The 14,666-nt window shown below is 38.8% G+C and overlaps 1 protein-coding gene across 2 annotated transcripts; it reads right to left on the bottom strand.

Annotated features, from left to right (window-relative positions):
* Positions 1-3,362: 3,362 nt before the first annotated feature.
* LOC116264118 (isoamylase 1, chloroplastic) lies at positions 3,363-13,950 on the bottom strand. Of its 2 annotated transcripts, none has more exons than XM_031644126.2 (18): positions 13,077-13,950; positions 12,774-12,956; positions 12,488-12,580; positions 11,590-11,769; positions 10,761-10,852; positions 10,144-10,285; positions 9,940-10,047; positions 9,766-9,851; positions 9,109-9,180; positions 8,906-9,032; positions 8,449-8,535; positions 7,112-7,204; positions 5,104-5,262; positions 4,716-4,799; positions 4,412-4,492; positions 4,219-4,301; positions 4,010-4,127; positions 3,363-3,794 (listed from the first exon to the last, which is right to left on the bottom strand). In XM_031644126.2, exons 1-18 carry the CDS (start codon positions 13,494-13,496, stop codon positions 3,525-3,527), a joined length of 2,478 nt encoding a protein of 825 aa, XP_031499986.1. In that variant the 5' UTR covers positions 13,497-13,950; the 3' UTR covers positions 3,363-3,524. The 2 variants fall into 2 exon arrangements, with proteins under 2 accessions (XP_031499986.1, XP_031499987.1); XM_031644127.2 differs by having other exon boundaries at positions 11,590-11,742; positions 13,077-13,949.
* Between the last annotated feature and the right edge of the window lie 716 nt (positions 13,951-14,666).

The raw sequence follows: 14,666 nt of genomic DNA, 5'->3' as shown, positions 1-14,666 counted from the left end.
GTATATGAATTGAGCTCCATGTATTGAAAACAAGCTTTTGGTGGAGGCATAGAAATGGTTGCCTTAACCTTATCTCGTTATCAGCATCGCCGTTCTTTTCTCCGAGTTTCATTATGTTATCCCTTAGGGCATTTGGGCCCTTAGATAGAAACGGGGCTTAGATTTCAACGACGCAAGTTGCCTGTACAGGGACCTATCTGACCAGTAAAGATGAATCTATTTTTCTCGTTTGTCAGGTAAGCTATTGGAGGTCGCCCCCATGGAACTCAGACCCTTCCACACCTTGGTTATGTTAATATGAGCCGACAATGAGTAATCGCTCTCTGTTCCTGGAGTTCCTGTCTTGCCTTCTCAAGTTCTTTTGTGAAAGACCAACAGTAAGAGTACCACAGTGCCTGCGCTTAGTGACCTGTCAAGATAAAATAACTTAAAACCTGCAAAAAAGAACAGGGCCTAGCTCTCTGTATCTACGGGAGAGTGAATTTCTTTCCAATTAGTTTCTAGTAGAACTGTTGTATCCTTTTCCATTTTTATTCTCTTTCCTTTACCAATTGTCATTGTCTTGGCCAAGTATATGATAGAAGGGAACATGAATGTCTAAGGGTGCTTTTAACTTTTAAGTAGTGCATAACAATCACCGTGAAGATTCTTCCTGTTTCTAGGATGTTGGTTTTCTTCAACTTATATCGGAGGCTTGCAGAAGCAAAATGGGCTGCATGAGATGGAGAAAGATGCCTGAATTAATAGGCAGTTTGTTCATAAATAACGTTGTTCACGCCTCCGGTGTCTAATTGTTCTATTCTCAGTTATTGTTCTCTTATATGTTTTTCACGAAAGAAAAACATGTAATGATCTTTTCTATGGATGAATTACCTTGTAGTATTACGTCACATGGATGGTCACAAGTGAAAAGGGTCGGTTGGGAGAGAGAGAGAGAGAGAGAGAGAGAGAGAGAGAATGCATACAAGGCCCATACCCAGAGCTACTGAGGTGGCATCACTCTGAAATACAGGTTTAAGGAATATGAATTCTGGCATCGAGGCACCAATTTTCAGTGATGCAGGGTGTGAGGGTTGAGAACTGCTCGAGGCTGAAGCTTTGAAGTTGTCTAGAAAATGTGTAAAAGTGAACCCACGAATGGCACTCATGCATTTTGTTTCTTCTTTTAAAACTCAAGTTCCCCCTGGCTTGCATGGTTCCATTCTTCTCTTTCTATCTGTTAAGAGAGTACTTTTCTATCTGTTACGAGAGCGCTGGTTTATGAGTGCTGTTCTGATCAATTGAGTGCATGTTATCATGCTTCCCGTGGGTTTGCCTGTCCGGCATACATGATCGATTCCTTGCGTTCATTTGCCAATTTCAGTTCATTTTCTGTACAATCACATATACCAAATTGCCAACATGAACGCTTTTTTTCTTTGAGAATCACCTGCATTTGAAAGATTGAATCCATGAGTTGGAGTCTTTCTCCGATGTTCTGCCAACATCGCTTGCTTAAGGTTGTGGGTGTCTGTGCACACTGCTTCAACCGTAAGATTATTTCCATCCTTCATGAAGGAAGATGAGGAAAGGCATAAAAAATGCTTCCTGGGAGGAAAGGCATAAAAAAGAAAAATTGAAGTTCACTAATGACGAGAAATTCAGAGTCCGAGTGCTAAAACGAAAGTGAGTTTATGGACAAAATCATGGGTGAGCCGCAATCACACTAAACAGTCCTTGAAATTCCATTACGGTGGCCCATAATGACAGATCGGGTTGAACTCTAGCGGCCACGGTAACTGCCCCATTTTCCAATTTCTCCAATGGCTGAGCTCTTGCATGAGCATGTGCCATTAATGGTCGACTGGAAAACATGAAAGGTACAAGGATGAAAAATTAAACGGTTTTGGGCACAGTTCTTCATTTACTTGCACCATTGACACGGTGTAAGGTGGCGTTGTATGGATTAACGGACCATCAGAAGGCACATTACAACAATTCATATATTCAAATTAAACATTAGTAACGTCTATCATGTCATGAGGCAAGCCACCAAAAGCATCACACTCAATGAAAGTGAAAAGAAGCTAATAATTCTCTCGTGCTTCGTACACTAATCCTTCCCTTCCTGCAGAGCATGATCATGGAACTTATGAGAAGAATAATGTTGCAATGGATATGGTGAAATGCATTCTGAAATTGCCATAGTGAGGTAATAACCATTGAACTTTGTTTGCAAATGTGGATCTGCGTATTTTATCCCACTATGGATATTGGAAGAGGCGACATATCTTCATCTTTCACGTTGTCTAGTTAATTCATGAGCTTCTGCTCGTCTTGAAGTCCATTTCCGCTAAACTTCGCTCACTATAGGAATTCATGTTATCTAAGGCCAGTTAGTCCGTGTAATTTTGTGTGTGCGAGAGCGAGCGAGCGAGCGAGAGAGAGAACGAGAGAGAGAAAGAAAGAGAGAGAGATGCAAGAGCCAGTAGCTGCCCAAGTGGATTAATCATTAATCAAACAAAATAGCTACTCAATTGGAAAACCAGGCATAAAGCAGCTTTAGCAGGAGTAACCAAAATCCTGGCACTCTTTGGTCACACCAAAGGCCGCTCGTGGATGCTCTTGAGGAGCCTTGGATTTGAGACTATTAAGTCTCCCGACGAACCTCAGAAGAAAAATAACAATTAAGAGTGAGATTCTCAACGGTGAAACCATAATCCAAGCTTACGTACAATGTGGTTTCCAAATGGTGGCATTTACAATCAGTTTCAGAAATTATTTCGAATTCCAGCTTGGTATTGTTAATGATGAAGCTCCAAAATTGACCAGTGTACTCCTCATGACATACACCAAATTCGTGGAATATCTCAGAGAGAGAAACATACGGTAGTCATGTTGGTGATAATGCCTATAAAAATTTGCAGCCATGCAACAAATTCGCAATCCACATGAGTGACATCCACAAAAATCGAATTCGCAATCCACATGAGTGACATCCACAAAAATCGAACCGATGACCAGTTTTTCTCTAGTCCTCTCTGGTCTGCTAACCCAACCAACCACATGCTACACACTACACCCCTCAGGGCCCCGTGAAGTTTTTTGAGTTTTGACAACTCCAACGACCCCAACGGCCTCTGGCCTGACTTCAGAATTTGCGTTCCAGACAAGCATAAGAAATGGATCAATGGTCCCAATGAAGTATTTATGTCATTCATTCAGATGTCCTGTGTTTGCACCAGCCTCTGACTTTTTCACGTAGGCGGCGTCGCCTATAAACTCGGGGCAAAGCACGGAACGTTTAGGAGGATTAAATGTCCGACTTTTGCAATCAAAAAGAAAATCCTCGACAAATAGATGCTTAATATATCCGCAAAAAATTGAAAGGAACAAGAGGGAAGTCGCCCTTTATTTTTCTTCTCATAATTACCTTGTCTCATATTTAGGCTATGATACAACGCTTTCCTATGCACATTATTTAGCCACATCGCATGTAAACTTACACGACATGGCAAAGAATAATTTAAAACTTGGTAGTGGAACTAACCATTAGTAGCAGCGTCAGAAACCAACAAGAGGATGATGGAAGAGTAACTGAGCATTGGATAGATATTATTGTCAAGGAAATGAGAATATTGTTGAATAGCAACTTCTCTATCTGGTAAATCTTCTGATAGGAAGTCATATGGTGCAGGCTTGCTGGTGTCGACGAGTGGCTCCCATCGATGGCCTGGCCGGTCAGGGAGCAAGACTGTGACTGGTAGATGGCTTGCGTTGAAGGCGATATATATCTCTTTTTTCTCTTTATCAATCTGTTGAACAAAGATTTAGCACTGATAACGCCAAAACTAATACAACTCTGCTAGTCAAAGCTATGGATTAATAAGCTAGAGAAAGAAAAAGAGAGAGAGAGCTAGGCAAAGTTGACAGACATCTTCTTTCTCATGTAACCCAACTGACATAGTTCTCAGTTCACTAATGACATACTTGCAAAACCAAGGAAACAACAGAAATCTGGGCTACTTACCAATGAAAAAGCCACAAAGCGGCTAGATTCAGACCAGTCAGGATTTCCAGGAACATGGCCATGCCACTGAAGACGTTCTGCTGTGGGAAAATCATCTAGACCAAGGGATTCACATTCTCTGCATTAAAAAATCAGGTTCTTTAGAATGTTAAAATGTGTGTTTAATTGCCTATATAGGAGAAAAGCTTTGCTTTTCAGTAGTCATATACCTGCGGAACTTTGTCATAAGGCAACAAAATCTGAAAAAATCAGCTCCACTAGTTTTCTTCTTATCCCATCTGAAATAATTGACCTGTAAAACAATGGCCATTATGTTAAAAGACCTACATTTGGCAAGAAAGGCCTGGATTGTCTTTGGCAAACAAAAATTGCAACATTGCAACACTGGAGGTATAAGCTTACGTAATTATCATGGCAGTATGTATTATTATTCCCCCCTTTTGTGTGTCCATATTCATCGCCCATGTATATCATTGGAACACCCTAATCAAAGACATGAAACTATTAGCAGAACCTTACAAGGAATTGCAAGAGAAATGGGTAATGACCAATGCAACAGATTCTAAAGGTTAATATAAACAGGTAATAATATGCAGGTGCGCTGACTTTATTAATAAATTGTTACCTCCAAGAAGTAACTTGCCTCCATCTAAGGTCTTAAGATACATTAATATGGCAATACTGAACACAAGAAAACATATCATACTTGTGAAACCATGAGAGAAAGGAAGAAGTTCCTTATTTGCCGCTTCCTCAATCTCTTCACATGGAGGCCTACGAATTCTCCTTCCTAGAAAGTGGAACAAGAGATTCAGTGGCTGCATGAGTGCAAGAAAACAATAATGACGGACAGGAAAAAAAGACAACGCTTAATAACGACAGATAGACATGAGAATACCCATACCATGAAACATAACAAGGACCAATAAATTACAGAAAAGAATTATATGGTTTAAACTTTACCAGAAATAAGGCAGAAAACAAAAGGGCAATTCTTATGCCAACATTTTCATGATCACAACTTACAGTCCATTCTTGTGGTCATTAGAGAATAAAGCAGAAGTTGAAGCAAATTTAGAAAAAGCAAGCAATACCTGTCCACAGTTCCAGCTATTATTATGGTCCTCACCATCCTTGTTGTTTTCTCCATTAGCCAGGTTATGCTTATTATTGTATGATACAAGATCAGCCAGAGTAAAGCCATCGTGTGCACAGACAAAGTTGACACTGTTCCATGGCTTCCTTCCACCCTTCTGAATAAAACGAAGTTTTAGTAGGAAAACAGCTGTCAGCATCTTGTTTGAAGTATATGATCACAATAAGTGCCATTTCATCCAAAGTATAAGACAAGGCAATGAGCTCGCCCAGCTCAGGTCAGCCAAAGGGCTGTTCTACATGATGACATATCAAACAAGTTGGATCACTCTTCAATGGAGGCAATGTGCAAGCGTCGCAGAACCTGGACTAAACGATAATCTAGAAAGGCAGGGAAATCCAAATCCAGCACAAGGCCGATGAGCGAATACATCTCATGTGTGCATGGGTCTCTACTTACTAATCTAAAATGAGTGGTGTACAGTGTCAGCATGGTGTTCATGCATAAATTGCATATACCAGACCCAGTGGCCTATCGCCTAAACTCCTTGCGCTGTCATCCTGTCCAGTCCTCCACAACCCCACAATGAAGTACATGAAGAGGAAAAGAAGCCAAGTCCACACCAAGCACAAACACAGTTTTCCTGATGGTTGAGTAAGAAAACATGGCCCATTCTGAGTCATGATCTGTCTGATCACTGGTGGTGCCCCTAGTTTATGGCTAGCTGGATAAGAGGAAGCCGAAGTCCCAGAGAGTCAACTTGGAATCACCAGAGTCAACCTCGATCACCAAGGACCTAGATCAAGAGATAAGTACTGACCTAAATGCAACTGAATCCTAGAGGACTGGGTTCTTGATCAGCTGAATCAGTTGAACCATCTCGAGATAGCTTGATTCTAAACTGTTTCTTTCAGCACCATATTAGATATTACTAACATTACTGAGCGATAAATTATACTTGTTCATTAGAAATAAACTAATGTAACACATTGTTTATTAGTTATTGTTTTTTAGTTGTATTCATAAAGTATAGTTATTTCATTATATTTTACTTGATAGTTACTTGTCATTTGATAGATATGTTAACTTCTTCACCAATATCCAGTAAAAATACACAATAGAAATTTATGTCCTAACTGGAATAAGTCACTGAGTTAATTTACTGATCCCAGCCAAGAGTCCAATCCACAAGTTTGCAAACTACGGTAGCATTTACATTTTAGGACTTGGTGGAACATGCATATCACAAAGCAAGTTCATTTATGATTTATGACAAGGATCTATTTTTTATTGTCAAGACCAAGGGTTAATTGCATACCGAACTATACAAACATACATGAAGGAACAATAAAATACGTATATTTTTGTTCAGGAAAATCAAATAGTTAATGTTTTTATAAGGCAGGCTTCAATCTTCACTTCAGCATTGGCCACTAAGAAACACATTGTTTGAGGTATCAGCCCAGAAAGTTTAAATCTGCATGCCAAAAGCACAAAAATATTTCTTGTTTCCATCAACATTTTTGTGTTGTATTATGTCTTCATGTAGAAGAAACAGTTGTAACTCTCACATGGATGCCTATGCTGCATGGTTTTCCAGTCGCAAGTGACTACATCTTCTAAACAACTGTTTTGGCTAGTATTCAGCAATGAGATTCCTGATTATCAGGAACCAGTGACATTCAGACACAATCTTGTTTTTTAGTAACATCCAAACATATGCTTCAATCAACAGCAAATACTGTTCATCTGTACGTTTCACTTTTTGAGCACTCCTGCTCTATTTTGCCAAATGGTGATCCTAACTCCTAAGACATTCTTATTGAAATATTAAATGTGTCAACTCATGCACCTACAGAAAGGTGTCAAAAGCAGATGGTAGTTAAAACCTATGCATTGCCCATGGACTATGAGAGAAGTTTAATACTGCAATCTGAGCCGTGCAGGCAATTTCTATGAAAGTGACAAGCATGAAGGCTTAAAGTACTTGAAAAGTTGACAATTACCTGGTATAAATTTGGACTTCCACAAATGCATTGGGCAAAAGCACCTGAGAATCCGTCAGTTCCCTTAATGAACTGACGAACTACATCACGAAACTGAAAATTGACCAGATAAGAATGAGGTCAAAATTGGACATAATATTAACCTTATGCGACATTTTTATGAAGAAAAAGGTGCGCTGAATATAAACATGTTAGCATAAATTATAATGTAGAGATAGCGTAGTCTGTTGTTAACATAAGATCAGCTTCTGACCAATAACCTGCTCAATTCTGGAACTGCTCAAATTGTTTCACTGGTTGACACAACATCAACTTGATTGATGCTGTTAAGAGATTGGTTTGAGAACTAAGAGATTACCAATGAGTCCTTGACTCATCGAAATAGTCATTCATATGTAGATATGCATGCTTGGCCAGAGGACAATTTTTTAGTGAACATTTATACCATATGCTGGATGCTACAATGGAACAAATACAGAAACTTCAGTGGAGCACTTCTGCGAATAGGCCAACCAATTAACTAAGATAGCATCAGTCTTTCATTACCACAACTCAGGCACCCTATTTGGAAAAAAACTTGGTACATTAACACCATGAAAATGAAACTTAGTGCTACCGAGCAAAATTCTCACTTCACCAAATGAACTTCATATCCGTAGCCCAGCCTTTTTTTTTTCTCTATGCAGTTGGGCTTGCAGCACTATATAGTATTAGGAAAAGCAAAAATGTCTAAAATATGACGTTCCACAAAAAGAGAATTGCACAGTTGCACAGGTCAGTTACCCAAACCAGCTGCTGAAAATTATCTTTCATCAGAAATTATATCCTGAAAGTGAGATATATTGTGAAGGTGTGAACCAAGAAACTCTCAATCTCTCAATATTCTAACTCGGCTAACAGATAAAAAAAAAATGTTTCACTAGTATATAAACAGAACATCTTGTAGCAGAAAGTTATTAGCACTCACTGCAGGCTCACATAAGAATGTGTAGCAGTCACAGAAAATATCTTTGCTTGCACAAAGATCTACTTTAGAGAGTGTGTGGACCATTTCACAGCAATACATCTATATTCATCAGTTTACATGCATGTCATATAGATATACTAATCGTTTAAGTCATAAGCTCCATTAATATATGGTCTGTCCAAATGACAAGTGAGAAATGAAAACCAATAATTTCACATGTTCCCTCATTTTCTCTTTAGGTTCTTAGAACCAGTAATGATGACACTAGTTGCACGTGAAGAATAAGATATAATCTATATAAGAAAGCAATTACAGATCCACATTTACATGTCCTTTCAACAAAATGAAAAAAAAAAACTTTTAGATTCACCTGCCCATTCCATTCTGACCAAATGCCCCAATGAGGAAATTGACCAACTTGATACAGGCCTCCAGCGTCCCAAGCTTCAGCTACAAGCTGATCAAATGGAAAAAGTAAAAGATTAAGAATCACACCAGAACTCAAAACATGAGCATAATCTACCAGACACAGTCATGAAACAAAATGAATGTTCTACGCATTTTGGGAACAACATCAAGTACAGAAAATATAATTGACATATTGAAGAAACATGAAAGTTTTCTCTTATCAATTCTTTCTTCTATCTGTTAAATCGTAGACGAACGTTAAGGGCTTAAAATTGCTGCATGAAAAGATATCCTTGGATCATTTTGCGTATATGACACCAAAATTTTTGCAAAGGTATCTTCTTACAAATGATGGCAATCAAAATGTCATGAAAATGAACAGCTTCTGAAAAGGAGGAAGAATCCTATCAAGTACATACCTTGACCCCACAGAGGATAGGATCATTACTAATCATATCAATGATCGGAGGATTTCTTAAAGGGGTGCCAGTTGTCACATAATCAACATCCGAGGAAATTCCGTAGACATTTACTGGATCCCACAGGCTTCAAAAGTCTACTTCAGCAGTGAAAAAATGGGATAGAAAATCAACAAATGATTGAACAAAGAAAATAAACAAACCTGGATGCCCTGGTCAAGATTGAAGCAAGATCAAAGCGAAAACCATCAACATGCATTTCCAAAACCCAGTATCTGTTGGACAAAAAGAAAAATTTAGTACAAGTATCCAAGTTAAATCCTTCACATGAGCACACATCCACCTTCATATGTGGAACAACAAAGAATGCATTTTTTCATGCCCAAACTTACACTTAAATCAAATCCTCACAATATACCAGCCTTTTTAGTTGCAAAAGGTTATGCACAATTCGTAGCTTGCTTATGGACCACTCTTTTCGGCTGTTCTATTAGATTGGACATGCTGATCATAGCTCTCTACCCTCTTGATACCTCACCTAAATGATAAATGTTCTTAAGCTTGCAGAGAAGTTTTACAGTAAGGGCATCAAAGTCATTACTCTCAGGAACAGGATTGCTTAGTCCAACTTTTTCCCATTATGCTATATGGAGAAATTAGTTACATGTTCTAACTATCTTTATCTTGCTTTAGTGTACCTCAAGATGGGGATATACACATATAGTATATAAATAGGTCAGGAATGCATATGGCTCAATTACTTAGCTGTGGCCCAATTTCTTGAGGATGTTTGCCCCACATTTAAAAAAAAGCTAGATTGCAGGCTAGATAAGGGCTTTATGACCATAAGATCAATATACCTCAGGCAATCCACAATAAACTGGCGCACAACAGGATGGTTGCAATTGAAGGTGTTCCCACAACCAGAATAATTGTAGAACTCACCCTGCACAAGCACAACACAAACATTCAACTTTCACTAACAAGAAGCAAGAAACAAATTGTAGAAAAGAATATAATATCATAGAGGATACCTTTGGTGCAAGCATGTAATAAACACTGTTACCAACACCCCTGAATGATAAAATGGGTCCATTCTCATTTCCTTCAGCTGTGTGGTTGAAAACGACATCCATAAGCACCTGAAGAAGCCAACACAGAAACGAAACAACTATTCTTCAAATTTGAATAATGAGTCACTCAACAGGAGACAGGTGACAACAAATTCTAGCTTTCACCTCAATGCCTCGTTTATGAGCCTCTCGAACAAGAAATTTAAATTCGTTAATTGCATCATGACCACCGTTTTTTATGCCTGAGGCAGAATATCTCATCATAGGTGAGAAAAAGTTGACAGTTGAATATCCCCAGAAATTGACCCTGAAGCAAGAAGTCTGGATCAGCAGTTGACCCAACTGTAGTGTAGATTAGCATGCATTTGGCACAACCGAGGAGACAAAAGACAATAATTATCAAATTTTCAATCTTCTAAGAAATCCATAAAAAATCCATGAATTTGTTGGCATCTTTAACAAGAAAAAATTGACACCTGAACAAGCAATTCATGCATACTTTGTGCGGCTCCTAGGAAACATTTCTGTTCACCATATAAGCATGATAATCCAAGACATTATCCCATTCAGCTCAAAAGAGTGATCCATAAACATATCTGTCAGCATTTTTTGGATGGATTTAACTGAGATGACCTTTCTTCACATATATGTATCAGTAGTAAGCAAATTGTGCATATGCCAAAGCATGCAGTAGCAAACAAGGAGAATCAAATAAAACAAGAAGCATATGAGTTTTTAGGTGACACATAAAAATACAGAACCATGACAAGTGACCGACTTACTTGTGATCACCTAAGACAGGGTTGTAGCCGAAATACTCCAGCTCATTGAATTCATGACATGGCATAAGCTCTATACAGTTAACACCGAGTTCCTGCTTCCGGAGGAAGAAAAATACAGTTCAATATGTCAAATTCATGTCAGTAATATATGCAACATCCTGTAGGTTTCCTTATGGACTTTATTTCTAACTACACTTTTTTGAGGGCATAGTTACAAATCTGTACATCATCTAGCATTTACAGTATCATAGTATTGCAACCTCTACTTCCTGAAAACTCGCATTAACATTTCAAATGGTGAAAGAATAACCCTTACAAAACTACTTTTCATATTGAATTAGTAACAATTTCAAAATGTAAATCTGTGAAGGGAAGACGCAAATCTATCCACTCAATATGCAAATAAATGCCTCCAGATAATATCTGACCATCTGTGAAAGCATGACATCATAAAAGCAACAAAAAAGAAGCAGCAACATGTCCTCTACTAAAAGAACAATAGAGAAAAGGATCAATCATAATATGTCAGTAAGTCTAGTAAAAACTAAAAAGTAATTTTACAGCATTTCATTCAGCACATAGCAAATGAAACATTTGCTTAATTGACAAACTTTTCATAAAAACTTATCCGCAAATAAAGATGATAAACCAAGCAACAGAATCCGATTGATCTACCACTATGATCTCTTGGTTCTCTCCATGCTATATTTGCCCATCTTTGGATATACAATATTTAAACTAATACGTGGCTGTACTTTTGTTTTCTAGCTAAGAAATATTTTTAAGTTGAAGCACAAATATTACTGGAAATGTAACTGTAAAGGGGTACCTGTAGGTGGTCAAGTTTCTCAACAACACCAAGATAAGTCCCAGGAAATTCAGTCTTACTTGATTCATGCCTTGTAAATCCACGGATGTGCATTTCGTAGATAACAAGGTCCTTTTGGGGACGCCGTAGTGGTAGATCCCCCTCCCAGTCAAACTGCAGAGAGATGTCAGGCTTAAATTGCTTCCTTGCACACACAAAACATTCATCAAATTTAAACAGGTTACTGTCCTGCAATTTCTATAATAAAATATAAATTTCACAAAGTTGTAAGACATGAGAAAAGGAATGTTAACTAGATGATATTCTATCACATTAGAGATAAATCACTGACATCAGAAAAATGGAAACAACTACATCCATAAAATATAAAAAATATCCACACACTTAAGCATCAAAATTATGGAATTATAAATAGTAAACTACTATTGCTTTCAAAATATAAAAATTTTGCTTGAGAAATATCATAACTGAACAATTTTATTTAGATTAGAGTTTTACAGATGAAACATAAGAGGGAGTAGACCTATATATTTTTTTAAGATGAATACCCGAGGATTATTCCACCTTCAAAGAAGAAATATTAACTAATTTTCCACTTGATTCAGCAGTTTTACCTCATAACGAAATCAACTGAAGACAAAGTTAGATACTGGCACATAGACATGATGAGCAAAAATCATAACGAGGAGTTTATCTGAATACAAACATCAACCATGTTAAAATAGTAGCATCTAAAAGTAGCTTTCTCGAAATGATTTTCACATATTAAAGATCTAGTTCTTATCCTAAGAGAAGACAACCTCTAAGAATAAAAGAAATGGCCAAACCTATGTCGTGCATTTGCTATAACAAGTGCTAGATTGAAAAAAAATATCATTCTTACAGAACGTTTAAATACCTCAACCTCTGAAGAAAGCACCGAACCAGCCATCTGTGGCCAACAACTGCCATCAGATCCCAGGACACCATACTCCCCTCTGCTAACAACAGCCTGTACAAATAAACAACCAATAGAGAAATAATGATCACTTAGTGTACGTAATAGATATTCTCCATCATTTCGCTTTATCTATCTTAGCCAGATCCATTTAAAAGTTGAACTAGGCAAGACGAAAACGAGAAATATAATCATCACTTTCAGGTACAAATAAGAAACAACTATTAGGACATAATCAACAAGTAACCTTTGCATAGGGGTCCAATAATATGCGAGAAGAGTCAAAAAAGTGGCCTTCTTCAGGGCAGAATTTCCCGTCGACCTGATACCCATACAGCATATCTTTGAAATTTCCCAACACAAATGCATGCCATACATCTCCAGTCTTGTTGACCACCGGATCAAGGGTGATCTGCTCGGTGATTCTGTTCTGAAAATTATCACAAAAGGTTCTTAGGACACCAATTTACAATGCAATGAAAAGTCAAGAGAATAATTTTTTAGTTTTTATATAAGAAGCAAACAAAACTGGCGTTAATCCCACACCCACCTCCTTTAAGTCAGACACACTGATCAAACACAAAGTCACCGAAGTGGCACTACCAGAAATAATTGCAAAATTTACTCCCCCATCTCTACCGGTAGCACCAAATGGAAAAGGAGTTCCAGCAAGCACTTCAAAAGCTTTCAGTTTTGGACGCTCAATTACGATGGTTCTGGAATCCCCACCTGCCTCTGTTTCTGTTTGTACTCTATCTGATGTAGTTGTGACAAGAACTTGTGCATTCTCAGAATTCTCTCCTGTAGCTCTTGGCATCAGCGGTCTTCCCCTTCTTTTCCAAGTTAGTCCTTGTTTTCTGTCGACGACCAGCGGATGACAATTGGGACGACTGGTGAAAGGATTTTTCCATCTTTCTTCTTTGTAAAACGAGAGATTCGCTGTGCATGATAAACTTTTAGCGAATTCCATGTTCAAGAAACTCAGCGATTAAACTCTCCCACGAGCACCTAACTGGAGGAAAACGGGCAAAAAGGAATCAGACGGACAATTAACGCTCACTTGCGGAGCTGAAGCACAAGCCATGGATAAACATCCAATTCATAGCACTGATATTAAGATAAAACTCCACTCGAGCATTAGGAGGAAAACATCGACGGGACTCTTATCAGAGAAGCGCCAAACCATATAAGCAGCAAAGAAAAAATCAAGCGACAGCGTGAATGCAGAAGATTTAAAAGAATAATTCAAGACGTTGGGGTGTCCTCGCCAATGATACCAAAGAGATAGACCAATCTGCACGTGCCCGTGGTGGCGGAATGCATAATCTGCGTATAAATTTTAGGACTTTCCCAACGAAGGGATCTCGCATTTAAATGCCCTGGGGACCATGCCCAGCTTGAGCACAGGAGCAAAGGTAAAGGGAAAGAAGCAAGAGGGAAGGAAAAATAAGGTTAGAAAAGGTACATGAAAAATGAGAGCGTTCGTACGTGCGAGCACAGGCACACGAAAGTGCCAGCGTACTTGTGCGCATGTATACTCGCGTATGTCTGTAACTCAAGCATTAAAAAAATAAGAAGGAAAAGAAGTTAAGCACCTCCGAAACCGCCAAAGAACCCCAAGGTCACAGTAAAATTACAGAAAGGCTCAAAGAACAGGCCGTGGAGCACTAAACACGGAAGCAGTTAGCTCGTGAACACTCGAACCAAGTCCCATCGACTAAAAAGAAAAACCGGAACGCCCAAAACCCCAAGCATCATCCCCACCGTCGCCTTCAAACGAAACCCGGGAGATTTCGACAAAAAATTGAAGTTCACTTCCGCTATGACTCTCGATCAAGCAGGAAAAGCTCCTCAATCGCATCCGCCAGAAAAGACAAGTCGATCTCCGGTTCGCGACGAACGAATCCGAGAATGCGGGAGATCTGCCGCACAGGAGCTTGGAGGAAGATGAGAAGGGGAACTCACGAGAAGATAAAGAAGCCAGCGACACTTAGAACCTCCCTCGAAAAGGGGGCAAGAATTTCGAGGATTCTTGTCTTCGACGGAGGAACGCAGGGAAGGGAGAGGGAGGAGAGGGATCGGGCACGGGAAGAAGCAGGAACGTGGTGCTTCGTCGATCGTCCCTCTATCTGTAAAAGTT

The sequence above is a fragment of the Nymphaea colorata genome, chromosome 11 (genome assembly GCF_008831285.2).
Source record: "Nymphaea colorata isolate Beijing-Zhang1983 chromosome 11, ASM883128v2, whole genome shotgun sequence".
Taxonomy (NCBI): Eukaryota; Viridiplantae; Streptophyta; class Magnoliopsida; order Nymphaeales; family Nymphaeaceae; genus Nymphaea; species Nymphaea colorata.
The sequence above is the reverse complement of the archived record's forward strand: the minus strand, read 5'-3'. Positions and strand labels throughout refer to the sequence as shown.